We start from the raw sequence: 27,819 nt of genomic DNA on the forward strand, positions 1-27,819 counted from the left end.
GGTTCACATACTGCTGAAGCCTAGCTTGTAGGATCTGGAGCATAACCTTGCTGGCATGTGAAATGAGCACAATTGTACGGTAGTTTGAACACTCTTTGGCATTGCCCTTCATTGGAATTGGAATGTATACTGACCTTTTCCAGTCTTGTGGCCACTGTTGAGTGTTCCAAATGTTTTGGCATATTGAGTACAGCACTTTAACAGCATCATCTTTTAGGATTTTAAATAGCTCAGCTGGAATATTGTCATCTCTGCTAGCTTTGTTGTTAGTAATGCTTCCTAAGGCCCACTTGACTTCACTCTTGAGGATGTCCAGCTCAAGTTCAGTGACTGCACTATCGTGGCTATCAGGGACATTCAGATCTTTCCTGTATAGTTCTTCTGTGTATTCTTGCCACTTCTTCTTAATCTCATCTGCTTCTGTTGGATCCCTGCCTTCGTTGTCCTTTATCATGCCCGTCTTTGCACAAAACGCTCCCTTGAGATCTCCGATTTTCTTGAAAAGATCTCTAGTCTTTCCCATTCTGTTGTTTTTCTTGATTTCTTTGCATTGTTCATTTAAGAAGGCCTTCTTGTCTCTCCTTGCTATTCTCTGGAAATCTGCATTCAGTTGGATATATCTTCCCCTTTCTTCCTTGCTTTTTGCTTCCCTCCTTTCCTCAGCTACTTGTAAAGCCTCATCAGACAGCCACTTTGCTTTCTTGCATTTCTTTTTCTTTGGGATGGATTGAGTTGCTGCCTCCTGAACAATGTTATGGACCTCCGTCCATAGTTCCTCAGGCACTCTGTCTATCAGGTCTAATCCCTGAAATCTATTCCTCACCTCCACTGTATATTCATAAGGGATATGATTTAGGTCATACCTGAATGGTTTAGTGGTTTTCCCTACGTTCTTCAATTTCAGCTGAAATTTTGCAAGAAGCAGCTCATGATCTGAGCCACAGTCAGCTCCAGGTCTTGTTTTTACTGATGGTATAGAGCTTCTCCATCTTTAGCTGCAAAGGACATAATCAATCTGATTTCGATATTGACCGTCTGGTGATGTCCATGTGTAGAGTCGCCTCTTGTACTGTTGGAAAAGAGTGTTTGCTATGATCAGCGTGTTCTCTTGGCAAAACTCTATTAGCCTTTGCCCTGCTTCATTTTGTACACCAAGGCCATGCTTGCCTGTTATCCCGGTGATTTCTTGACTTCCTACTTTAGCATTCCAATCCCCTATGATGAAAAGGACATCTTTTTTTGGTTTTAGTTCTAGAAGGTGTTGTAGGTCTTCATAGAACCGATCAACCTCAGCTTCTTCGGCCTCAGTGGTTGGGGCATAGACTTGAATTACTGTGATGTTGAATGGTTTGCCTTGGATTCGTACTGAGATCATTCTATCGTTTTTGAGATTGTACCCCAGTACTGCTTTTCTCACCCTTTTATTGACTATGAGTGCTACTCCATTTCTTCTAAGGGATTCTTGCCCACAGTAGTAGATATAATGGTCACCTGAATTAAATTTGCCCATGCTTGTCCATTTTAGTTCGCTGATTCCCAAGATGTTGATGTTCAATCTTGCCATCTCATGTTTGACCACCTCCAGCTTACCTTGATTCATTGATCTTACATTTCAGGTTCCTAAACAATATTGTTCTTTACAGCATCAGATTTTCTTTTCACCACCAGACACATCCACAGCTGAGTGTCCTTTTGTCTTTGCCCCGCCTCTTCACTCTTTCTGAAGCTACTTGGAAATACCTTCTGCTCTTCCCCAGTAGTATATTAGACACCTTCCAACCTGAGGGGCTCATCTTCCAGCATCATCTCTTTTAGCCTTGTGATACGTTCCATGGGGTTTTCTTGGCAGGAATACTGGAGTGGGTTGCCATTTCCTTCTCCAGTGGACCACATTTTGTCAGAACTCTCTGCCATGATGTGTCCGTCTTGGGTGGCCCTGCACGGCATAGTTTATGGCTTCACTGAGTTACGCAAGCCCCTTTGCCACAACAAGGCAGTGATCCATGAAGGGGTTGATCTAGGGATGTGGAAATCAGGAAAACTTGAGCTCACGAACGTTCTCCAAATTCTATCTCAAAGCTCGTTCTGACTGAAGTCGGTATCAAATTGTGAGCTTTTTTTTTTTGTATGAAACTCCATGCATATTTCCACAAATGCATGCATCAATTGTGCACATATTTGAAATGCACACGTTGTTCTCCCACTGATTAAAGCACGATATTTTTCAAATTTATGCATTTTTTGTGCGCAGTTTTCAAATATGCGCATGCTGTAGAAGGATTTTTTTGGGTCTGCGAATCACATTGCAAGCTCAAAAATATACAGTCTTTGACCACAGATTGCATCTGAGTTTGTGTTCGGTCTGAAAGGTGCAAACTCCATAAATCCTGATCAAAAACAAACTGAAACAAATTTCTCATACGTCCCTAATCTAGATCTACCTTTTCCCCATCCTGATGGCTTCAAAATCAGAACCCTCACCAGAGTCAGAACAGAATAGGGTATGCAAGATCAACCTCCTTTTCCATATTTGGTAAGCAGTCTGAAGCCTTTGGATTGGCCAGGCTGGGGAAGAAGGTGAAGCTTGTGTTATTTACACTAGGCCTAGCAGACAGAGCTGTTTCTTTTGTGTGCTCTTATCTCAAGTTCAACCCTGAGCTCTGGCCCCAGTTGAGGTTCCCAGCTTTAGTTCCAGAAGCAAAGGACCTCTGCAATGGAAAAATAGAAATTCTGTGTCTGGATTTGGGTACAGGCTGCTCATGGCTAGGGATGGTGGAGAAATTCAAGATGGACTCAAAAGAGCTTGGATTTCTAAGAATCCGACCTGTGGAATCTGCTGCGGAGTGAAAGTCTGTGGACTTTCGGGTGCTTTTTTTTGCTTTCCTGAAATTTATGCATATTTATTCATAGGAAAATATGTAAGTTTCTGCTGAGGAAAAGTTGAATGGAATGGGGGACAATATGCTCAATGTTATGCACTAAGGTAAATTATGTAAATTGTTACAAAACCTCTTCCATAATTATTTGTGTATTTTTCCGCATGACAAAAAATAATAATCCACATCCATCTGTGAGGTGATGATGGAACATAAGGCGCCTGACAATCTGCGAAACACAGACAGAGTGGATTTTACACAGTCCATACATCCCTCTCATGGCCTTGCCCAGGCCCTGACACCCAATTAGTTAGGGCCAGCTGAAACTAAAGCCACCCACATGGCAACGGCCATCTCATAATAAGCTGGTTTATTACTGGCAGTAGCTCACAGCTTTCTCCACATCACCGCAAGCATCTGGAACAGGCAGCTTCTGTGCTTTCTGTGACAGCAACTTTCTGCTACCACTTAGAGCTGGAGTGACCTAAAGCAGGCCCAATGTGGTAAAGGATAAACCTTAATCTTCAGCTATTTATATGTGGACAAGCTTACCACTGAAGTGGTGAGAACAAGCCAGGCACACTGCTGAATATATGGCTCAGAGGCAATACCCAGGACAAATGAGCTGGTTTGATTTGAGGGATGGTTCAAACATGCAAGGTGTCCACTTTCTTCATGCCAACTCTTTTGCGGTACACAAATGGACAAATTACAGTGTGAGCTAGGTTGTATGTGGATACAGCTGGCACTGTGGCCAGATGTAAAGCGGAACGGAGCTGAGTTGTCACAGCCCAGGAAGGCTTTGAAGTCTTGAAGGATGGAGAGGAAAGGGCTGAAACAAGTGCAGGAGACAGTCAGTGATATGTCCCCACATATATTTCATGGAGGAGGAGAATCCCAAGGGACAGTGAACCCCCTTCTTTTGCTTCTCAAAAGGTAGCCCTGTCCACATCACCTAACTCTGTGATTCTTCTCCAGAACCACCTGTAACTAGGGATGCTGGAGAAATTCGAGACAGACTAAAATGAGCTTGGGTTTCTAAGAATCCAACCTGCAAAATCCACTGTGGAGCCGCATCCACTCTCAGGCCACACAGAGTCTGTGAACTTCCAGATTTTTTTTTTTTTTACTTTCTTGAAATTAACACATATAAATTCACAGGAAAATATGCAAGTTTCTGCTGCAGAAATGTTGAATAGAATGGGGGACAGTACGCTAAATGTTACATACTAAGGTACATTATGTAAATACGTACATAAATACTTACGTAATTATTTGCGTATTTTTCCGTATGATGGAAAATAAATATTCACATCCATCTGTGGGCGGACAACAGAACAAAAGGCACCTGACAATCCATGAAACAGACAGAGCGGATTTTACACAGTCTGTACATCCCTACCTGTAACTCAGCAGGACACCCTTCATCACCCTACAGGAGTCTACAGGAGTCACCCCAAGCTTGCCATAGTACATGCCTGCTTCATACAATAGTAGGGTTGGAAGGGGCCTACAAGGCCATCGAGTCCAACTCCCTGCTCAATCCTTCATAAAACATGGTCCCTTTAACTCCCAAACAAGCTTCCTTCTGGGAAGTGAGAAGCAGAAAAATAAAGAAAAAAAGAGAAGGGAGAAAGAAGACAGTGAGCTAACCGAAGAAAGAGTAGAACAAGACAGGAAGAGGAAATGGCATGCCAACACTAGAGACCAGATGTGGTATATCACAGTCCACAGAGATTTAAAAACTCCAGGCAAATGGGAATGAAAGTTCCTGGGGTACCCCTCCTGTTGTAGGCATTTGTTTTTAAAAATGGGATGTACCATTTTCCCCTTGGGCAACTGGCACAGGAGAGGAAACGTGATTGGGAGGTTGCGGAGAGAGCATTGTCGCGTACAGTGGTGGTGATGCTTTTTAAAAAGCCCAACCTTGCCTCCCCCACAAACCCACTGCCACCTTGTCCATGAATTAGGATTAGCCAACACCTCCCCAAAATGTAGTAGAACTTTGTCCAGCCCCGCAAAGCAGTAAAAAAATCCCCACCACCACTTTTGCGAGGGCTGAACAAATTCCCACACTTGGGGTGGCAGGGGGTGGGTGGGGTGGCGGGGGGTGGGTGGGGTGGGGATGCCTTTAGGTTTTCATCTCTTTTAACGCAGGGAGCAAACATGTCACTGATCCATTGTTCCACAGACAAGAGTGAGACAACATTTCCCATCCTGTAAAACAATCACTGTAGCTGTTTATGCAATTCTGTTGGATCCAGGGCACCTGGTGTTTTGGAAGAACCTCTCAAGCAGGTAGTTAATTTAGGATTAAATGGTTAAATGGACATTTAAACGAGGCAGTGTGAGCCTAATCCTTACTGCATGACCAGCTGCATCAGCCAAAATTCCATCTTCTGTATAACTATTAATGATAGAGGAGCCCTATCTCCCTTCAGTGGTTGCATTGGTGGATATGACGCATTCTTTCCAGCTGATGCCAACCTACCGATATTTGTTTTCCATTAAATCTGCTTCTCCCTTCGCCAGAGAAATTGAAACTCTTTGGGCTTTGCTTGAAATGTGCTCAGATGCTTTGCCTGAGCCAGAACTCGCTGTACCTGGCGACTGTTTGGAAGGATCACATGGAGGGAAAATGATGCGTGAGCCAGCCTTGGGGAAGGACAGGCAACACCCAGTGGCATAGTGGATCCAGGGCTTGTGGGTCTGAAGCATCATCACTTATTGATTAGCATGGATGATGACGTCATCTGCCCACCCCGCCTCAGCCTTTCCTGAACTTAGCTAAAATCTTCACAGGAGCTGGGGATGGGGAAATGGATTCTTCCAGGAACAGTATATGGTTGTGAGCGCTCCCTGTTGCAAGGCAAAAACATTTGAGGGAGGGATGGACGTGAATGGGATAGTAACACCCACTAGCTTTACCAGAGACATGCTGCTGGTGGAGATGAAAATGTCAAGAACTAGTTCGTTGATATGGATCGACACAGGAACCTGCTTTTTAAATTCTTCTTGGGGCACAACTGTGCAGACTGTTCCGATGAGTGCCTCCCTTCAAAATGTGCCACTACACCACTGGCAATACTTTAAAGATGGAACATGGAAACTTATCCTATAAATATGAACATTTTGGCTGTTTTAAAGCCTACCATTATCGACATTGCTAAGTGCACCCGAGGACATACCGCTGGAACTTCACTACTTGATGTTCCTCTTCTTTAACAATATGGCTTCTCCAAGTGCTCCATGGGAAATAACAGATGTGCAGGAGATCAAAGGACATGCCAAGTGCTGAAAGGCCCTTGTCATCAGAGGTTAAAGCAAGGATGGGCTGTTTCTTTTAACCCTGCTGATTTATCAGTCACAGAGTGTGTCTGTCAGTTAGCACACATTAATTATACCATTCATTCTTCATTTTGACTTTTTTACCTTTCAGAATGTGTTGGGATCCCTGCACAATGTTGTCTGAAAATTGCCAATTTGCGTTAACTGGCCCTGTTTATTTCCAAAAAGAAAACATGGCAGGAGATACAGAATGTAAATACAGACGTTGTACTGTGTTTTATTGAAAGATATTCTATAAAGAGCCCTAGATGAGATACTAAAATCATGGTTGCTGCCAAAAACAGCATCTGTAGATCTATCCCCTCCTCCCTATCAATGATATCTAGTAGAATTTACTTTGAATGTATTCTGCATTTCCCCACCCTCACTCTGTAAGTTCAGTGGCCACTGGCAGTGAAAGATACAATATTGGAATAGAGGTAAATTTTGCTAGATGTTATGAAGGGGAAACTAAAACACACAATGGCTGCGCTGAATGTTAGCTGCATGCTTATAATCACATCCAGTTTGTCCCTGAGCATCATGTAAAGCACCAGGAGAGCAAGAATTTGGGATTTTTCAGTTAGATAAAAAGTATTTTGAAACTATTTGTTCTACCATCATAGCCTGCGTTTATGGGAACTGGTGTGTTTGTGTGAGGAGGAGGTATCCAAATGATGCCGAACAAAAAATGGTAGAATAATTTGAAAGCAATGAGATCAAATGTGTATATGAAATAAACAGGAGTGTAATGTTTCTTCTAGACAAATTGTTGAGTGGTATTGTTATAAGCATATCACATTTTTGATATTACAGTGCACTCCCAGCTACAGAATGGACAAGGACTATCTTCCTGACACTTGATCCAGCAGTTAAACTATTTTCAGCTCTTCCAGTCTTAAAATGGCAGTTCTGGTTTTCAGCATCAACTAATTTAAATGGAAATAGTCACATTAGTCTGTTGAGGCATAGACAAGAGAGATCACCTGAAAGCCAGACTAAATGTTCAACTAATCATGAATAGTGGAGCTATGCATATTAGTTGTATTTGCCTTTGTGTAAGTGTGTGCGGACCTGATTTAGATTGGGTCTACAGTGCTCTGGATTGGGACCATGGGAGGAATCTTTCCCTCATTTGTTTCCCAATGGAGACTTCTTTTAACCTCTTGCCATGGGGGAGAGATTTCAGAGGAAAAAACAGGTGTGGGGGAGGTTACCCCCCCCCAGTGTGCCATGGATCCGAATTCTATCCATACGTGCTAACACGAAGTAAATAAAATGACCACACATACCTTCATTACCCATGAGTAGCTGAACGTTTACTTTGGCCCTTAAAGGCTAACGAATTGATCATGACATAAACTTTGCTGAATTACACTCCGCTTCATTAATTTTTTTAATCAATTTTTTTAGAATGTTAACAAACCCCCCCAAAGACATAACAAAACCAAAGATTGAAAATATAACAACATACTCTAAAGTCCTCAGTTCCAAATATTATAACATTCAAGAGAGATAAAAAGGAAAAAGTTTTGTCAAAATCGGCTAATTGTTGGAGGTGTAATTGGGGATGCTGGAGAAATCTGAGACAGATTAAAATGAGCTCGGATTTCTAGGAATGGCAGAGAATTCTGCCACGGATCTCGGGGAGTTCCGAGATCTCAGTGAATGCACTGGCATTCGGCCCCCCGAAATCTGTGGTGGAATGGCTTGCCCCCCCTGCGGATCCCCCCAGGACGAGACTTACCTGGGGTGGATCTTCCGGGCGGCAGTGGCTGCGGCTGCAGCAGCTGCGGCTGCGGTGGCTGGTCTTCTGACCGACTGCCGCCGCCACCATTTGCAGGTTTTTGTTTTGTTTTTTTATACCGATGTGATAGGCTACGTATGTTTTTATTAGGGGTGCACGAAAGCCACTTACCTGGTCTCGCAGCTTGCTTCGCGGTGGGGGGGAGGCGCTTCGCTGCTCCCCCCGAAGTTCAGGCCAGGGAGGAGGCTTCCCTCCTCGCCCGGATGAAATTCAGGCCGGGGGGGAGGCTTCCCACCTCGCCCGGCCGAAATTCAGGCCGGGGAGGAGGCGCCTCGCCTCGCCCGGCCACGAAATAAAAAGTTTAAAAAAAAAACAATGCCCCCGTGATAGGCTACGTGATGATTAACATAGCCTATCATGGCTAGATCTGCAAAGTCAGCCGTGATAGGCTACGTTAATCATCACGTAGCCTATCACGGGTGACTTAAAAAAAAAAAGCGCGTACGCAAATGGCGGCCCCCATAGGGAGCCGCCATTCGCGTTCCTTATTTGGTCGCTGTAGTCTACGTAAATCTTTACGTAGACTACGGCAAAAATAAGGGAAACGCAAATAGCGTTGCCCTTATTTTCGCCGTAGTCTACGTAATCTTTACGTAGACTACAGCGACCAAATAAGGAATGCGAATGGCGGCTCCCTATGGGGGCCACCATTAGCCGTACGCTTTTTTTTTTTTAAGTCACCCGTGATAGGCTACATGACGATTTACATAGCCTATCACGGCTGACTTTGCAAATCTAGCCATGATAGGCTACGTTAATCATCACGTAGCCTATCACGGGGGCATTTTTTTTTTTTACTTCTATTGGAATGGTGGCGGCGGCAGCCGGTCGAAAGACCAGCTGCCGCCTCTGCCCCTGTCGAAGACCTGCCGAACCGCCGCCGGGACCCGCCGCCGGGAGGGACATTCGGGAAAGGTAAGTCCCATCCCGGGGGGGGGGCGGGGGCGGGGGGGCAGAGAATTTCTCCCCGAAACTACTTCGGGGGGCCGAATACATTGGCACTCAGCCCCCTGAAGTTTTGGGGAGAAATTCTCCCCCATCCCTAGTATGTAGCCTAAAACGTCTGGGTAAAAAAAAAAAAAAGAAGCGTAGGCAAATGGTAGGCAAAAGCGTAGGCCATTTGCGTTCCTTAGTTTGGGCCGTCTTAGTCTACGTAATAATTACGTAGACTAAGATGGCAAAAATAAGGGGGACGCAAATAGAGTCCACTACGCTATTTGCGTTGCCCTTATTTTCGCCGTCTTAGTCTACGTAAATATTTACGTAGATTAAGACGTCAAAAATAAGGAACGCAAATGGCAGCGGCCATAGCCGCCACCATTTGCGTACGCGGTTTTGTTTTGTTTTTTCCCCAGAGCCGTCCGCGGCCGGAAATCCGGCTGCGGACGGCTCTGGCCTGGCTGGGCCTGGCCGGCTGCTCTGCGGAGCCGCCACGGAGCACAGCCGGCCAAGGAGGATTCCGGGGGGGGGAGGAACGGCGCGCCACCCCCCCATCCAGGATTCTGGGGGGAGGGATGGAGCACCTCCCCCCCGTCCAGGATTCCGGCGGGAGGGACAGAACGCCTCCCCCCCCCACCATCAGCATATTCCGCAAACAGGTAAGTGATTTTCGTACATCCTACGGATGTAAGAATCCGACCTGCGGAATCCACTGTGGAGCGGCCCCCTCAGGCCTCTGCGGAGTCCGTGGACTTTTGGATGATTTTTTTACTTTCCCAAAATTTACGCATATAAATCCATAGAAAAATACGCAATACGCAAGTTTCTGCTGAGGAAACGTAGAATGGAATAGGGGACAATACACTAAATGTTATGTACTGGGGTAAATTATGTAAATACTTACATAAATATTTACGTAATTATTTCCATATTTTTCTGCATGATGAAAAAGAAATGCATCCATCTGTGGGCGGTTGACGGAACAAAAGGCACCTGATAATCCGCAAAACACAGACGGAGCTGATTTTACACAGTCCGTACATCCCTAGGTGTAATGCAGTTAATGCTTCTTTTATTCATATGTTTTGGAAATGCCCAATACGTACCACCTTTTGGGAGGAAGTTATCATATGGATAAACTTTGTATTGGAAAGCTCTTTAAAATTTACTGATGTACATGTTCTCTTAAACTATTTACCTACTTTTTGCAACGTAACACGCGGTCAGCATAAATTGATTTTTCACACCCTCTTGGCTGCTAAAAGACAGGAAGGATAAAATATTGGAAGGATAAAAGCTCACCGCCTATAATGCAATGGATTGAAGACTTAAAAACACTAGCAACATTTGAAAGAGTGGCATATAGGCATCACTTGCTCATGGACTTATCTTTGGATATCTGGTCTACTGTTACTGTAGTTATGTGTAATCGACACTTTTTTCCACTTCAATAAGTATGTTAGTCATCAAGGTGCCTCAAAACTCTTTGTTGTTTTTGATTTAATGAATACTCCTGATTCATAGGATGATCAGCCACAGTGTCTAAAAATAGAATCTTTGCATACAGAGACAGTATATCTCTGAATCCTGTGGACTGACAAAGGAGGCCCTTGTCTTCATGCCCAGGTCGTCAGCTTCCACAGAGGACTTTGGCTGGCCACTGTTAGAAATGGAATGCTGGAGTAGATGGCCTGATCAAGCAGAGTGGTTTTTATGAACTGAAAGTGTATTAATTTCAGGGAATAAGACAATATGTACAGTGTTTAAGATCACATGTCTGCATGCTGTTTTTGGGATTATCCCTACAATAGAAACAACAACACCTGTATCTGCATGCCATGGTTCTAAAGAATGCCTTACTGTTTCTATTGCAGATGAGTACCTTTACTCTGGAACTGCCTCCGATTTCCTTGGGAAGGATACTGCATTGACACGTTCTCTAGGGTCATCGCAAGACCACCATTACATTAGGACTGATATTTCTGAACATTACTGGCTCAGTGGTAAGAGGCGGTAGAAGTCATAGAAGTCATAGACTCATAGGGTTGGAAGGGGCCTACAAGACCATCGAGTCCAACCCCCTGCTCAGCTCAGTGCAGAAAGCCTGATTCCCAGCCAGTCTCCCATCCAAATACTAACCAGGGCTGACCCTGCTTAGCTTCTGAGATCAGACGAGATTAGGCACATCCAGCCCTTTGCTCGATGTCACAGAATCATAGGGTTGGAAGGGGCCTACAAGACCAACCCCCTGCTCAATGCAGGAAGCCTATTCCCAGCCCGTCTCCCATCCAAGTACAGGGCTGACCCTGCTTAGCTTCCAAGATCAGACAAGATCATCAGGCACATCCAGCCCTTTGTGTAGAATGTATTATCTCTCTTTTATAGCCTGGAAACCTGTTTTACTAAATAACATAGCCATATATAAAATTGCAGGCAGTGGCATCCCTATGTATTTCCAGCTAGAGTCCAAGGCCTCAACCCAACCTTCTGTGGGCATTCTGATGATCATCTGGAATTCCCAGAATGAATGCTTCCCCATTCACTGCCATCTCAGAGGCATGGCTGTGAATAGACATGTCCATGTACAGCTATCCCTGACACTGCAGGCAACATTTTAGTAGTACTAAGTAGGAAATGGATGCACATTGGTGCTCCTGGCCAGATAAGAAGCCACCAGAATGGAATATAACTCTGGTGAATCATATAGTACTTAGAAAATCCTATCCTGAGATGGGCCCAAGCTCCCTTATCAATATCTAAACTAAGGGATGATTTCCATGTTACTTTTGTCAGTTTTGCACAGGCATGAGATTTGCACACTTGCAGTTTTGCATCCTAGGAAAAAGTCACATGACATGCAAAGTAGTAATACACAGATCTCACATACACTCACAGCTGTATATTTTGAAGTTAATTTTGCAAATGGATTTGACTGCAGGTGCAACAACATATTATGGTGTATATGGATGTGCTAGTGAGCCCAGTTTGCACCCACACCTAGAAAAATGAGATGAGACACATTTCTTTGGGTAAACAAGGGCTCCAGCTTTGTTGGCTTCTGAGCATAATAGACATCTGCAAGGTACCTTCCAATGGTACAGAATGCTATAACACCTCAGGACTTGCCTTGCGACTATTTCTGCCTTAAGTTAGGCCACCTGGTGCCCTCCAGATGGGTTAGGCTACAATTCCCATAATTCCCAGTCAGCATGGGCAATGGCCATGTGTTATCTGCCTTGTCTTCATCTTGTGGAAAAGCAGAAAAATCTAGGGAAATAAAAGAATAGGTTAATTTTACAGCAGAGATAATGGGTGGTAGTTCACCTAGTCATCCAAATACCATTATTTTTGGTATTGTTGACATTTATGTATTTAATCTTTTAACATTTGTAATTAAGAACCAGTTTTCTATATCTCTCTGAAGTATTGGACTTGAAATCCCACCCGCATAGATAGGACATCTCTCTTTTGGAGTATACAAGTACACTTTAAGCCTGTGAGAAGCAGTTTAAAAGTCACTAAGGGAGTGTTAAAAGTGTTTCTAAATAGAAGTAGTACTTTTTTGTTCCTATTAAAATCCTTTTAAAAAACTAATGAACCCTCTTAAATATTGCCATAAGCAAACACACAAACATACACACACACACACATTTACACACACACATACACACACACACACAGACATGTCCTGTAAGCAATCCCCAAAACCACATATGCAGAAATAAAGACAATTTTATATGCAAACCTTCAACTGGATGTTTAAATGTGTTTCTTTTGGCCATTAATTGTCTCTTACATTGAGGGTATAACTTCCCATAATTCAAGGTTACTGTGTGGTTGTGATGGATGAGTTGCAAAGCAAAGATCTTCTAATCATAAGAACATGGGGACTTCGCAGCAATGCACCACTGCGCATCCAGCAGTCCTCAGGAGGACAATGCTCTGTTTTTCATATTCTTCTTCCCTGGCAATCTTCATGCCTTTGTCTTTACTGAAGCTCAGTATGTCATACACCCTTTTTAACTGTAACATGTGAAATGGCCCTCAGAGGCATCGCATGTTGCATGAATTGAACACTGCTCTAGGATAAAGTAAGTGTCGACAGATCAGACTATTTTTGGTCCATGTCAGTTTCATATGTGTCCATTCAAAAGTCCATTCCATCCTGTCACTCGCAAATGTATTTGTTTAAAAAACGCATGGTCAATTTTCCACATTTTTTCTGCACATTTCATTCTAAGATTCTCATGCCCATTTGGAGTATGTTTCAAACTGAAAACTGCATTGCAAAATCCAGAGATCTGTGGAATCAGAAGGACAGCTGTGTTCTGATCAGCACATACGTTTGGGAAGTACAAATCAGACTGGCTCTTTTCCAAATGCTGATAGAATGAAATCCTAGAGTACCCTTAGCATAAACCTGACTGGGGAAAAAAGCAAGTGGTTGCAGGAGAGCAGGTTCCACCCAATGGCCACTTGAGATACTGATGTCCATGCCACTGGCAGGGATGGATGCCCCCATGTCTGGGTCCTCTATGCACCCACCACGCCATTGCTTCCATGCCCCTGGACCTGTTCACCCCACACCGCCATGCTCGCCGAGCTGCCCTCACCTACCCTGAGCCGTCGGTGAGTGCCTGTCGTTCCCGCAGTCACCATTTTGTGAAAAAATGAGCCATTTATGCCAGTAATATGGCACAGATGGGGTCTTTATGGCGTCAATGTGTGTGATATTGCATTTACAGAAGTTCTTGAGTCGCCATTTTGTTTTGCAAAATGGCGACCATGGGAATGACAGGCACTCATGGATAGCTCAGGGTAGTTGAGAGTAGCATGGGGGGGGTGAATGGCAGGTGCAGCCCAGAGACACAAGCAGGGGGGAGTCTGCTGGACTCCTGGACTGCGCTGGGCACCTGCGCTATTCCTAGCCACTGGCTGTGGCCTCATTGCAAAGGTGGCAGAGACACAAAGGGGTGACTATGGAAGGGAAAACAGGAGCCCAGCACAGCTTGGGAGCTGCTGCTAAAAGGCCCAGGGAAAGAGCAGCCAAGGTGGAAACCCTGAATGACATACTTCCTCTGGCCGTTCTCTACCCTGAAATGAAGGGAGAGTCCGAAAGGAGATTAAGGGCAAAGGCTGCTTGCCAGGCCCTTCATCAGAGGCCACAGGGAACCATCCTGGCAATCAAGATGAGAGCAGGGTAGGGATGGCAGAGAATTCCGCCACGGATCTCGGTGAGGCCGAATGCCAGTGCATTCGGCCCCCCAAAATTTGTGGCGGAACGGCCTGCCACCCCCCCGCCACCCCCCGCGGATCCCCCCCTGGACGAGACTTACCTGGGGCGGATCTTCCGGGCGGCGGCGGCTCTGGCGGCGGCTGCGGCAGCTGCGGCGGCTGCGGCAGCTGGTCTTCCGACCTGCTGCTGCTGCCGCCATTTCCAGTCTTGTCGGGGTTTTTTTTTTTAACAAGATGTGATAGGCTACGTAAAGACTTACGTAGCCTATCACGTCTGGCTTAAAAAAACCACAAAAATGCGTGTACGCAAATGGCGGCGGCTACGGCCACCACCATTTGTGTTCCTTATTTTTGGCTGTCTTAGTCTACGTAAATATTTACGTAGACTAAGACAGCCAAAATAAGGGAAACGCAAATAGCATAGCGGACGCTATTTGTGTTCCCCCTTATTTTCGCCAAAAATAAGGAACGCAAATGGTGGTGGCCGTAGCCGCCGCCATTTGTGTACACGCATTTTTGTGTTTTTTTTAAGCCAGACGTGATAGGCTACGTAAGTCTTTACGTAGCCTATCACAGCTGACTACAGGGACGCAAACGGCAGCAGCCACGGCCGCCGCCATTTGTGTCCCTACTAGCCAGCGGCCAGATGTCCAGGTGCTGGCGGAGCCAGCTGGCAGCTCTGCGGAATCCCCGTGGAGCGGAGCCAGCCAGCCAGGATTCCAGGGGGAGGGACGGAGCGCCTCCCCCCCCAGCGGAACCCGACGGAGCCAGGTAAAGGGAGTTTTGTACATCCCTAGAGCAGGGATGGGGGAGAAATTTGTTTGGTTCACATTTGAATGCAGACCAACCTAATGCACACTTCCTGAACTAATACATGTACTGGAACTGCAATGCAGCTCTCTGATTTTTTTTTTTTAATGTACAAATATGCATACATCTGAACAAATTTCAGACAAAAATATGTACAGGTTGTATGTGTTTCTCCAGATCTATGGATTCCATATGAGTTTCTCTTATTGTCTGCATTTTTGTCTTCATTTCCCCATTGTCCGCATTTTTGTTTTCATTTCCCCATTGTCCGCATTTTTGTCTTCTTTTCCCCATTGTCCGCATTTTTGTCTTCATTTCCCCATTGTCCACATTTTTGACTTCTTTTCCCCATTGTCTGCATTTTTCTATGCTTTTCCCCAATTGTCTTCATTTTTGCACCTATATGTCCTAATATATGCATTAGGACTGGCATTAGGTGGCAGCATCCCCCTGTGGGCCATCTTCCTGAGCTGGTACCCGAGCACAGCTGTCTGTCTGACTCACCTTGCCACCTTCTCTTAATGCACCACAGACAGTATAGGTGGGAAAGGCTCCTGGCTAAGCGAGGAAGCAGAGCGGCAGCCCATCAAGGCCGTGGAGTTCAGCAGGCAACATACGTACACCGGTGTTGCTCTGCTCACAGCAGACATGAAAGTGCTGCTGTTGTAGCAGCATTGCAGCCTTTTTCTGAGCAGGCAGTGAGCAGATGCCAGACAGAATGGGAGTCAGCAGTGGTGAGAGTTCGAGGACGGCTGTGTGAGCCATGAGTCCTGTCTTGCACTCCCTCAGCTAGCCTACTGCCTTCAGGTGCAGTGGAAGACACAATCCTGTTGTCTGTCAGGGTTGGATTGGAGCCCATAGAGCCCCAAAGCAGTTCTGATTCTGAGGAAGAGATAGAAACCATGAGAGAGGAACCCGCGCGCTGTTCAGAGGCACCGCCGGAGGGAGAGCCCTTCCCTGCTCGCATTCCTGAGAGTGGTAGTGACCCCGGCAGGCAGGGGGAGGGACAAATGGAGCTTCGGGATGCTAGGCGCTGGCGCAGAGACAAGTGGGAGATGGAGGGCGCCGAGAGGAGGTGCTCAGCCCGCTTGGCGTGACGTCAACAGCTGCACCCTGATGCCCCACAGGAAAGGGGTGGACTTTCGCCTCCTGGCCCTTAAGTTCAGAGGCTTCCCACCTTTACCCTCCAAATGGAGATCAATTGATTCACTAAGGCTAGAAACCCCTGGTAGGCAGCTGTCTTACGTTTCCCTTATTAGGCTCCTACAATAGCATCTGTAAGCGTCATTAGGTTGAATGGAAATAAGGCCTTGGAAAAGAGCCATATCGTCTGTGTGTTGATTCCGGCTACTTGAGGATTTTAGAAGGCAGCAAGGGCGCTCCTGACAGCGTCGAAGGAAGATCCAACTGCTGTCCAGTCAGCTTCTGTACATGGAATGGGGTGGGGTGGAGTGCGGTCTCCATCTTGTCCTTTGCCTCAGGCAGCCAGCAAAATGTCTTTGGCTGGCCTTGTGTGCCTACATTTGTAAGCTATGTCTGGTAGGGATGTTGGAGGAATCCATCCATGGGATGGAGCTTGCCAAGCCTTCATCAGCTTGGCCCCCTGGATTTTGGCTCATTCCCCATGAGCTAGCCTGGCTCAAGCTGCATCGAGCTGGGCCAGTTTGCAGATTTTCTGGGTTTTTAAACTGCACGTAAATAGGAATTTGCCTAAATTTCAGCTGCAATTTGCATCATTTGCGCAAATGGTGGCTGCAATGTGCGTAATTTGCATCAGTTGTGGCTGCAAGTTGCACAAATTTCTAGTCACCCAGATAAAAATTTTAAAAAACCCAACAACAATGGAAGAAGTTCCTGGATTTTGGGGAAAACCCACAGCTCAGCTCACAAATGCAAGCTGAGACAGGGAACCATGGAAATCCAGCGATCCCAAAAAGGGCCTGGTTTCCCAGCAATAGACATCCTTAATGTATGGTAACAAGCCTGGAACACTGAATTATCTTGCTGTTTAACACTATGGCAATGTCACCTAATATTTGCCTTCCATTATTTCCTGACATGTCTTACATTGTATTAGAATATCCGAAATGTAGACTCAAGGCTCATCCATGGCTCACTTAGGAGAAAGGAGTTGAGAATCCCATAGCCTGTTCCCTACCTCTTAGTTAAGGCTGAGGAAGCATTTGTCAGGATTCCCGTTTTGCCCTGCTCAGAAATCCAAGAGCCAAATCAACACTCAGATAAGAGGCTGCATTTCCAAGGCTTTAATTCCATTTACCCTCATGAGGCATACAGATGCAAATTGCTAGAGACTCACAGACTACAAAGGGAAAGCCTTCAAGGAGTTCAAAGGGGACCTACGAAAGTTGGTCTCTGTTCGGGAAAAGGCAGCAAACTCTCTTAACTTAAGGGGTGTGAGGGGAAACTCTCTCCCTCTCCCGTCACACCTCTAGGCGCAGCTGTTGATGCTGAGACAATCGGGCAGAGCGCCTAAGTTCAGCCCCTGCAATTTCCCGCTTGTGCCTGCATCTGCGCCTTACGTCTAAGAGTTCAGGTTGTCCTTCCCTCACCTCCCCCTGTTCACTATCACTCACAGGGATGTGTGGAGGGAGGGCATCTCTGTCCAGCTGTGCCTCTGAAGCCTGGAAAAGTTCCTCCCCCACGTGTTGTAGCTTTTCCTCAGAATCTGAACTGCTGGCACTCTATATGCTCAGAGGCAACCCTGACAGCATAACATCTGCACAGGTCCTAATGTCTTGTATCTTCTCACAAGGGTTAGAAAATTCAGTTGAGTGCTGTTACAATTTTCGGTATTTTCGGGTCTCTTTTAGGAGCAAAGTTTATCGGAATCTTCCCTATTCCGGATACATATAATCCAGACGACGACAAAATCTATTTCTTTTTCCGAGAAGTTTCTCAAGATAGCAGCACCTCTGACAAAGCCATCCTTTCCCGAGTTGGCCGAGTCTGTAAGGTGAGCAATGTGGATTTCTGGAAAATGAACTTTTATTATTTTGTTTCCTCAGTAAATATTAATTGCCCCAGGGAGGAAATAACTTTCCCCAAAGTACTGTCTAGGCTACGTATAATAATATGGATTACTAATGAAGTCTAGAATTCTCTCAACTTGTTCTGCAATGTTGGTTTGATAAGCCCACTGGTATTTTGGAATTCTAATATTTTCACAGTTGATAATGAAGTTAAATAGTAGCCAGTTTAATTACCAGTCACTGAGTAGTGAGAGTCTCATTCTACATTCACAAATCACCACTAACCCAAACAAACTAATCTGGGCTTGTTTTTGTAGTCTCCCGGTATACATTTGCACTGTTGCTTTTTCCATAGCAATTGGTCTGTATCCCTTCACCCATTCAACAGATCCCACTCCCATCTTTGATGTCCCAGAATTCCAAGGGTCATGGGCTGCTCTTGTGTTTTTCCTCGCCCGCAACAACCTGTTCTTCAGGTTTGTGATTCTCTCCCACCCTTTGACGACATCGATGTTATTTATTATGGCTGGGATCCCAAGTGCATTCTTAGTTCCACACACTCCCAAGGAAGCTTTCGGTTTTGTGTTTCTCAAACAGCGGCCAACCTACCCCACAGGAGAAGTCACCTTTGAAACTGAGGGGCCTCTCCTTGGCAATACAAATGCCCAGGCTACCCCTCTGGGACGTTTCTGAACAATGCTACATCGCACTGATCTTCTCAAAGCCTATGGCATTGGCATGGTGTATGTCTGCAACAGCAGAACTGTATCTCCCCTGCTGCTCATGGGTTCAGAGCAGTGGCTGCCTGTATTGAATCTCTCTAGCCTAACAGATTTGATAATCATTTGCAGTTGTGTGGGTGGTGGAAAGCAGCTCACTGGTCTGAGAATGAGCAGAACCTAAGCCTTGGAAGTTCAGGGGAAATAGTTAAATGATTTAACTGATTTGCCATCAGGACTCAAGGGATGCTGCCTCTTTAGGTAAACCATCTGTCAACTTAATCATCTTACTCAGCAATTTGAGGCTTTGAAAGTCTAGTTATTTTTGCTGGGGTTTCCTGCACTTCAAGTCTGTATTTTTCAGAATTTTTAAAATTTACTATTTCGATACATGTCTCTTTCTTAAAGCTTCTCCACCCCACCCTCCCCACCATCCAACCCCCTAATTTGGGTTTATCTCATTTTTCATTCCACGTATCACCGAGGGGATAGAATTATAAATTGAGAGGAAGTTCTTTCAACGTTCACAATCAGCCTGAAATGCATAATTTGTCATGACAAATGGCATTTCTGATATTTTGCTTTTTTATTTTTTTTTAAAAAAGGAAGACGTTATCAGCAGCTTATCTGCAGTAGCTGGCATTTCTTATTCTGCTTAGGGAAAACGAAAATGTTCCCACTAATATCAAATGAAGTACAGCTAATGCCTTTGTTTTTGTTTTGTATCCCTCCACTCCCTGTGTAGGATTCGGCATACAAAATAGAAGCCAAAAGAGATTTCTACACAAAGGACCCAGATTTAAGTGGCAAATATATACATGGTGCCAGAAATTATGAATAGTGTATGCACATTTAAATAGGGATGAGCAAATCACTCTGTTTCCAGCCCATGTCACTTTCATACATGTTCAGCAAGTCCATTCTGCCCTGTTTCCACATTAATCTGGTTTTTTTTAAAAAAAACATCTGCATGAAAATTGTCATTTAAATATGTATTTCTAGACATATATTATCTCAAAACAGCATTTTAAGGTGCAATCCTATGGGGGTAGGCAGCCGCCTCCGAACTTGGAGGCGACCACCTATCCAATGCAGGGCATGAGAAGCATGGAGGGGATCATTTCCTCCATGCTTCTCCTGCCCTGCCTTTGCACCTAGACAGCCATTTTTGTCTTTCTAGTGGCAGGAAGGCAGAGCAGGGGAGGAGCCTGCCAGACAACACATAGGATGTGTCGTACCGACATTTCCTAGTTCCCTGCCCCAGTATGCCCACTGGAATGCCCCGTTCTGGCCGCTCCGTGCTCCTCTTCCAAGCACGGAGCATGGGGGCATTCCGGTCTGCCTGCAAGGCAGAGCAGAAGGAGGGGAAGGTTGGGGAAGGTCTCTGGAGCGCAGGCTCCGAGGTTGGTTCCCGGAAAACCACGTATCCTGTGGCCATCTAGCCTCTGTGTAGCAGCCATAGGATTGCTCCCTCCAGCTTATTTTCTCTCACAACATGCATTTTAAAATGTATTTTGACTAGGGATGGACAAATCTGTCAGTTTTACTTTCTCAAAGATTCAATTCCCCCCTTCCCCCCAATCTCAAGTTCTTTCCATTTTGTTTTTGGAGAAACTTGGGAATTTTGATAAGTTCTGATCAAACCATGAACTGAAATGAAATCCTCACCCAACTGCACTAGCCCAATTCAATAGATACAACTATTCTTAGCATGGAGAGGACCTTGTTGCCCCTACCTACCAGGTAGCTATTAAATACGAGGACCATATCAGAAAAAATGAGGGGGCAACCCTAATTCAGCACTACAGATGTGGCTGAATACGCAGGGATTCAACCCAGACTGTTAAGAACTACACACTCAAAGCCCTCTGCCTTCGGATGGATGAACCTGTCAGCTTCGCCTTCTCCCACACTTGGATTTTTAAAATGTCAAGTTATTTGTGTTATGTTTATGGAGAAATTTGCAAATTTTTGTTAGTTCCTATCAAAAAATGAACCAAACAGCATTCTCTCCCATTGTTAATGTTGATATGCTTTTTTGAACTAAGAGCTGTGCTGGAACACTCGGGAAGTGTGAAAGCCAGCAGATAACTACCTTCTGATCCACACATGAGTCCAGGTGGTGTGGTTCAGGTCAGATTGAATTCCCCAAGCATTCCTCCATGAAGAGGGCTAAGTTTACTTACAATAAATACAGAAACAAGGAGCCAGGCTTCCCTGATCACAGTTATGTGTGCCTTTCAAAACTGATAGCCATGTCTGTATTTTGCCCCTTCTTTAACTCTGGTTAACCATTTTTTAGTATCCTGTAGGGATGTATGGATCTTGTAAAATCTGTTCTGTGTACGTTTTGTGGATTGACAGGTGCCTTCCATTCCATCTCTGCTCTTTGGCAGAATCAGATTTTGTCCAGTTTCGCACAAATATGCACTTGAAAAAGTGTGCAACCCCCCACAAGTGCGCAAATCCCCCCCAAAATGTGCCTTTTCATGGACTATGGGGAAAATGCATATTTGGACATGGTGTGTTTTATTTTTAGTATTTTTCTATGACTATGTTTGCATACAATTCCAGAAAGTTAAAAAAACAAAAAGAAAAAAAGTTCTGCAGATCCACGGAATCTCAGGAAAAGCTGGTCAGCTGTGGAACCTGCAGCTCACATGCATAGAATCTGAATTCATTTGATTCCGTGGTGGATTCCTCCGGCATCCCTGGTATCCGGGTGCAAAAAGCAAATTACAATATGTGCGTTATGCTGTCAAGGGCTCCTTGGAGGCCTCTCTCAGTCTAATCTAGTAGCCAAGTCCAGACACAGACAAAGGGATTCCTTTCAAAGCTTTATTCTTCTTTTACAACTTAACAGCTCTACCGTTTGCAACTAGATCTGAGCAGCACAGTACCTATGCCCCAAGTTGGAACAGTTGGTCCCCATTTGAAAGGGAATTACTGGCAGACCCCTGAACTTAAGGACTAGGGAGAGCCCCTCCCCTTTTCCCTTGGATCCTTTGGGCGCAGCCATTGTTTGCGCGCCAACCGGGCACTACGCCTCCTTTCTGCGCCCTCCATTTGGCGCCGCTCTCTGCATCAGCGTCGCGCGTCCATCAAGTCTGCTTCCCGCGCTCTGTCACTCCCTGGACTGCTATCTAAGCTAGGAATGCTGGTGGGAGGAATCTCCATCAGCTGTTGGCCCTGGGAAAAAGGAGCACGCTCCTCTCCCAGGAGCGACTGCACTTCTTCAGAATCAGAACTACTCTGGGATTCTATGGGCTCAGTGTCCACCCTGACACATGCTTTCCTAGAACTGGAAACCATGGAATGACTTGTATATCAATTGCATTGGTACAGAGATTGGTAACTGGTTGCCTGGGGCCAAATCCAACTCCAGGGGCTTCCAGCTTGACCCTGGCATGGCTCCTTATTTGAATAACTCAACCCTCATCCTGTCCCTATACACTTCAGCCAAACTGAGACACACAGAAAGACCACTTAACCCCTTCCATCCCAGTGTGAAGAGTAAGAGTAACCACCTGCAAATATTGATACAGTCTGCAGGGGGATGCTTTTGCCCCACTCCTCCATAGTGTTGAAAAATGATGGGCCAGGGTTTAGCGTTAACTGCTCACTCCTATGTATAAGCCGAGAAAGATGGGAAAGAAAGAGCAGATGAGGTGCATAAGGGAAGGGCTTTGGCAAAGTCTCTCTTGCTGCTCTCGGAAGACATGAAAACAAGCCTGTTTGTGGAGCTGACATTGCTGACTATTTCAGCCCTTGCGCCATTCAAAATGTGATGGATTCTGTTTAAAGTGAGTGGCCAAGGAGGGCTTTACTAAATCCCAAGCAGATTGGCTCCATCGTGTCACTTGCTTTTCTCTGCAGAATTGGCTCCCTTATCAAATGAGTCTGAAATGAAGCATGATAGCATAGCATTTGTGGCATAGCGACATCCTAAGGGATCTTGGTACCGTTAATGTTATCTTGATACCTTGGTGTGTCAACGTGCATTTCTCTAACCAACCAAAGACTTTCCAGTGCCATTGGTTGACGTGCTGCGCTACAAAAAGCATCATTTCCAAATGGCAGGATTTATAGTGCTATTATTTCACTTCCTTTAACATGCTTGGTGATCATTTCCTGGAACTTTACTGTTATGTATTCAAGCAAAAGGACCACATGGCGGCTCAGTGAGACTTTAGTGCTACTTCTTTTTTAAAATCAGTAATATGAGCAAGCAGATGCAGCCATTTTTTCTTCATTGGAGCTGACTTTTCTTTTAATCTGACCCCCAGATGTACACTTCGAAATAGGGATGTACGAAAGTCACTTACCTGTTCTCGCAGCTTGCTTTGCGGTGGGGGGGAGGCGCTTTGCTTCTCCCCCCAAAGTTCAGGGCGGGGGGGGGAGGCTTCCCGCCTCGCCAGGCCAAAATTCAGGCCGGGGGGGAGGCTTCCCGCCTCGCCCGGCCGAAATTCAGGCCGGGGAGAAGCACCCTGTCTCCCCGGCCGTGAACTTCAAAAGAAAAAGAAAAAAAAGCCCCGTGATAGGCTACGTAATGATTAAATCGTCACGTAGCATATCACGGGTGACTTTGAAAAAATAAATAAAAGTGCATATGCAAATGGCGGCCCCCATAGGGAGCCGCCATTTGCATTCCTTATTTGGTCCATGTAGTCTATGTAAAGATTTACGTAGACTACACCGAAAATAAGGGCAATGCTAATAATGGGGGCCGCCATTAATGGGGGCCGCCATTAGTGTACGTGCTTCTTTTTTTTTTAAAGTCACCAGTGATAGGCTACGTGACGATTAACGTAGCCTATCACGGCTGACTTTGCAAATCTAGCTGTGATAGGCTACGTTAATCGTTATGTAGCCTATCACAGGGGCGTTTTTTTTTTTTACTTTTCCTGTAATGGTGGTGGCGGCAGCCGGTCGAAAGACCAGCTGCCGCCCCCACCCCTGACAAAGACCTGCCAAACTGCCGCTGGGACCCGCCGCCGGGAGCGACATTCGTGAAAGGTAAGTCCCATCCCGTGGGGGGCAGGGGGTGGGGGGGCGGAGAATTTCTCCCCGAACCTTCGGAGGACCGAATGCATTGGCACTCGGCCCCCCGAAGTTTCGGGGAGAAATTCTCCCCCATCCCTACTTCGAAAGCATGAACTTGCATTGCAGCACATCTGCATTTATAACTGTCATGGCCTGGATAATTACATCACACATGTGAGAACATTTTGCTTTGTCTTTCTTAGATGGTTATACTGATAACTTCTACCTTGTAGTCTGTGGTCTGAGATTTGACTTGGCCTGCATTGTAAACATTGTCCAGTGTTTTACCCACGGTGCCCCTTCAAATATCATTTAGATGGAATGATGTAGCATTAAGTTAGATTCCAAAGTGACAGCATCGAGAACTTTGAGTGGATAATAATCAAAGGAACAAAAAAAAAAATCATCTACAATATTTTTTTATACAGCTATTGAATTGTTTAAAGAAAGCGTAATGTGGCATCTATACACAAAGACAAATGTATGTCTGTAATGCTGTTTGAGGGGGCATTAAATGAATGAGAACTAGTCATAGGAGGGCAATTTGTGATAGGAGCGTAAGGCAGGACAGAAAATAATTCCAAGAAAAGCAAGAGCCCCCTCCTTTTAATCCCATACTCTGATCCACCAGACTCTATCCCAATGTGCTAAAATCCCACCAGGCTCTGACCATTGCTTGGGTATTTTTAAAGTCATAACGTTTAGTCAGACACTAGTATTTGCTGATTTGCAACAGTTTCCCCCTGGCCCCACCTCACTAATTTAAAGAGTGCCCTTTCATTGGAAAGAGGAATGGGTTTCTAGAAACTCTAATTCCCTAACACATCTGACCATTCATGCCAGACCTGTAGCCATTCTGTTTCATGGTGATCTTGTCCAGACATGTTGCTGAATATGCAGACAGGAACATAATTTTTAATTATTTTTGTTCTCTGCTCACTGATCCAGAACCAGTTCTTTGAGGAAATGTCCTGTGCTAGATAACGTTTGGGTGGGTTTGCCAAATAAGCACCTTTTTTTTTCAAATGGACTTTCTCACAGGCTTTTACAGGCAGCGTCTCATGGACTTTCGGACTTGTGGATTAATGTTTTATATCAATTAAAGACATCAAGAGATGGCATTTTAAAAAGCAGATGGTCATTCGAGTGATGTCATTTCCATGTCTGCTATCCCATAAACAGCCAAAGCAGGAAACATGCTGAACAGACTTGCCAGATGTTAGAGTTCGACTTGGATGGTGTATGCTGTTTTTCCCATCATGGATGTCTGTAGGGCAGACACAACTGTGAAGGTTTGGGTCTAGCAATATCTGGCAAATCTTGCTGTATGAACTTTCAAATGTCTGTGCTCCATACATACTCATTTCAGGATTTTACTGCTATATAGCAAGGGGAAGTACTGGAGAGTGAGAAAGGGTGTCCTTTCTCCTTTCTTTCTTCCTGAAACATCCCTATATCTTTCAAGGATGGGAGTTTTTTAACCTCATAATACACTTCCCTCCCAACCCTGATCCTCTCCTACAGTATAATTAAGGTATTCAGGCCTGAGCAGGATTAGTTTTACTCACGAATTTATTAGATTTTTAATCCACCCAATAACAAATGTTCTCTGGGCAAATTGCAAGTTAAAAGACATCCCCACCTCCCATACAAATACGTAACAAAATACTTAACCGAATACAATACAAAATGACAAACAGCAAAGGATTCGATAAATATAAACAGCCATAAAATCTAAAAAATTAAATCTCAGTGCCTGGGAGAAAGCCACCTACCCAACTTACTTGGGAAAGAACACTGGGAGGAGGTTATGGTTTATGATTAACTACAAAATGGTTGGTGAAATAACTACTCAATTGTAGTTCTTCATTGAGTGCCTGAAACTGAATATTACCAGTGTCATACTTTTAGTTTTAAGACCCGGCCTACAAACTCACCCAAGTGTGGTGGCTTTAAGAGTCCAAAGGTATAGAATGGACTGTTTCATTTAGGGATGTTGGAGGAATCCATCTGGATTCCTCCAAGTCTGCTGAAAATCAAGTCTGCTGAAAGTTAGCAGTGCAGTCCCTTGGACTCCGGCTCGCTTGTCCATGAGCTTGCAAGACTCAATCTGTGTCACGTTAAGCCAGTTTACAGGTCTTGCGGGGGGGGGGGTGTTCTGTAAAGTCTTTTATGCAACATCTGGCCGCAATTTGTGAAAGTTAAGTTGTGAATATTTACAGCCACACTTTGCACAAGTTATGCAAGTGCTGGCCAAAAATTGCGTAACTTAGCCAACTTGTGGCCACAACTTGCATATATGACATTTTTTTACAGGGGGAAAAATGTGGAAGGTCCTGGATTTTGGGAAGAGGTCCCCTGGCTCAGCTTGCAAATGCTTGGGGGGGGGGCGGGGCTTGGAGAAGTCCAGCATGGGAAAAAAGGGCAACTGCCATCCCTAGTTCCATACAGACTGTCAGTGGGGGAATCACATTTTTCAGTGCTCCTTGTAGCTAGGGATGCATGAGAATTTTGTTTTTGCTTGCAAAGCACACGAGCATGCCATCTTTGAAGCCCTGAACACAGTCATGATCATGACCATGGATCTGCCAAAAATGTCTGCAAATTGATGAACATTTGCTCACGTTCGATTTGCAGAAGTTTTGCAATTCGATTTGTGCAAATTTCCCAAATTGCGCAAATTTCCCCATAGACTGAATCTGCCTCACTTTAGTCAGTGGAGGAAAGTGGTGCAAATTAAGAAACATGTGCAAATTTCACCTTTGAGTGCTGCTCAATTTGCACAATTTTCCTATTCATGCTGAGCAAGCAGTGATTGCAAATGCAGAGAGACAATGAGCGGAGAGACGATGTTTGGAAAATCTTAACGATCTCAAACATGCTCATTCACCCAACCTTACTTGTAGCTAAACAAACAAACAAACAAACAAAAAACCGTAGCACACCAAGGAGCAAGTAGGGCTAGAATTTTTCTTCCCGATTACTAGATTTCCCCCCCCCCACAGAGTATTTTATTTATGGGGTGGGGAGCATTCCAAATTACTCCCCGCCTCAATCTGAAATATCCACACCACCATGTTGCTTTGCTGCTGCCACAGAATGGGTGCCCCCCTTATTCATACTTGTAGTTTTACTGTCAAGGGCTCCTTGGAGGGCTCTCTCAGTCTAATCCAGTAGCCAAGTCCAGACACAGACAAAGGGATTCTTTTCAAAGCTTTATTCTTCTTTTACAACTTAACAACTCTACAGGTAGCAACTAGATCTGAGCAGCGGCATCCCTATGCCCTAAGTTGGAACAGTTGGTCCCCATTTGAAAGGCAATTACTGGCAGACCCCTGAATATAAGGACTATGGAGAATCCCTCCCCTTTTCCCTTGGATCCTCTGGGCGCAACCATTCTTTGAGCACCAACCGGGCGCTACGCCTCCTTCCCGCGCCCTCCATTTGGCGCCGCTCTCTGCGTCAGCGCCGCGCATCCACCCAGTCTGCTATCTGTGCTGGGTCACTCCCTGGACTGCTTTCTAATCTAGGAATGTCGGTGGGAGGAATCTCTGTCAGCTGCGGGCCCTGGGAAAAAGGGGCGCGCTCCTCTCCCAGGAGCGACTGCTCTTCCTCCAAATCAGAACTACTCTGGGATTCTATGGGCTCAGTGTCCACCCTGACATTTACCAGTATGGTTGGCAGTTGCTCCCATGCCATGTTCAGTCTGTGTGAAAGCTTCTGCTGATGTAATTTGCATGCCACACAAGCTTCAGACATCCTGAGGGTCTGGGCATGGCATGCTGTATTGGCCCCAGGAGCATAGCCAAGTAATTTGTAGTGTTAGAGGGGCCTAGATATCCATAATGCTTGCTTAAGTTCATTATTGTTGCAGTTCCCTTGCTAGTAAGTCTCTGAGCATGTGAAGATGATTCAAAGAGCTGATAGCGCATCCTAGCACATTCCATGCTAATGAGTGAGAGTGTTATCAAGCACTCTGACTGAGAAGTGAAGTTTGTTTACAGATGGCTGTGCTGAGAACCAAGTGCTGTTAGTTTATGTTGGGAATGAATGCTAGGGCGTGCTTGCTGCTG

General features: G+C 45.2%; 1 protein-coding gene across 5 annotated transcripts in view; it reads left to right on the forward strand.

Moving 5' to 3' along the window:
- The window catches only part of SEMA3D (semaphorin 3D), a 281,441-nt gene that overhangs the window by 146,714 nt on the left and 106,908 nt on the right, over positions 1 to 27,819 (forward strand). For all 5 annotated transcript variants that reach the window (XR_014784492.1, XM_084811190.1, XM_084811192.1 and 2 more), the window contains exons 7-8: positions 10,824 to 10,952; positions 17,826 to 17,968. Coding sequence is in view for 4 of the 5 variants with exons in the window: in XM_084811190.1 (XP_084667316.1) it covers positions 10,824 to 10,952; positions 17,826 to 17,968 (272 nt within the window). In the remaining variant the exon portion in view is untranslated. The remainder of the gene's footprint in view (positions 1 to 10,823; positions 10,953 to 17,825; positions 17,969 to 27,819) is intronic.

Source organism: Heloderma suspectum, chromosome 7 (genome assembly GCF_057233095.1).
Source record: "Heloderma suspectum isolate Gila_16-S chromosome 7, 16-S_ref, whole genome shotgun sequence".
Taxonomy (NCBI): Eukaryota; Metazoa; Chordata; class Lepidosauria; order Squamata; family Helodermatidae; genus Heloderma; species Heloderma suspectum.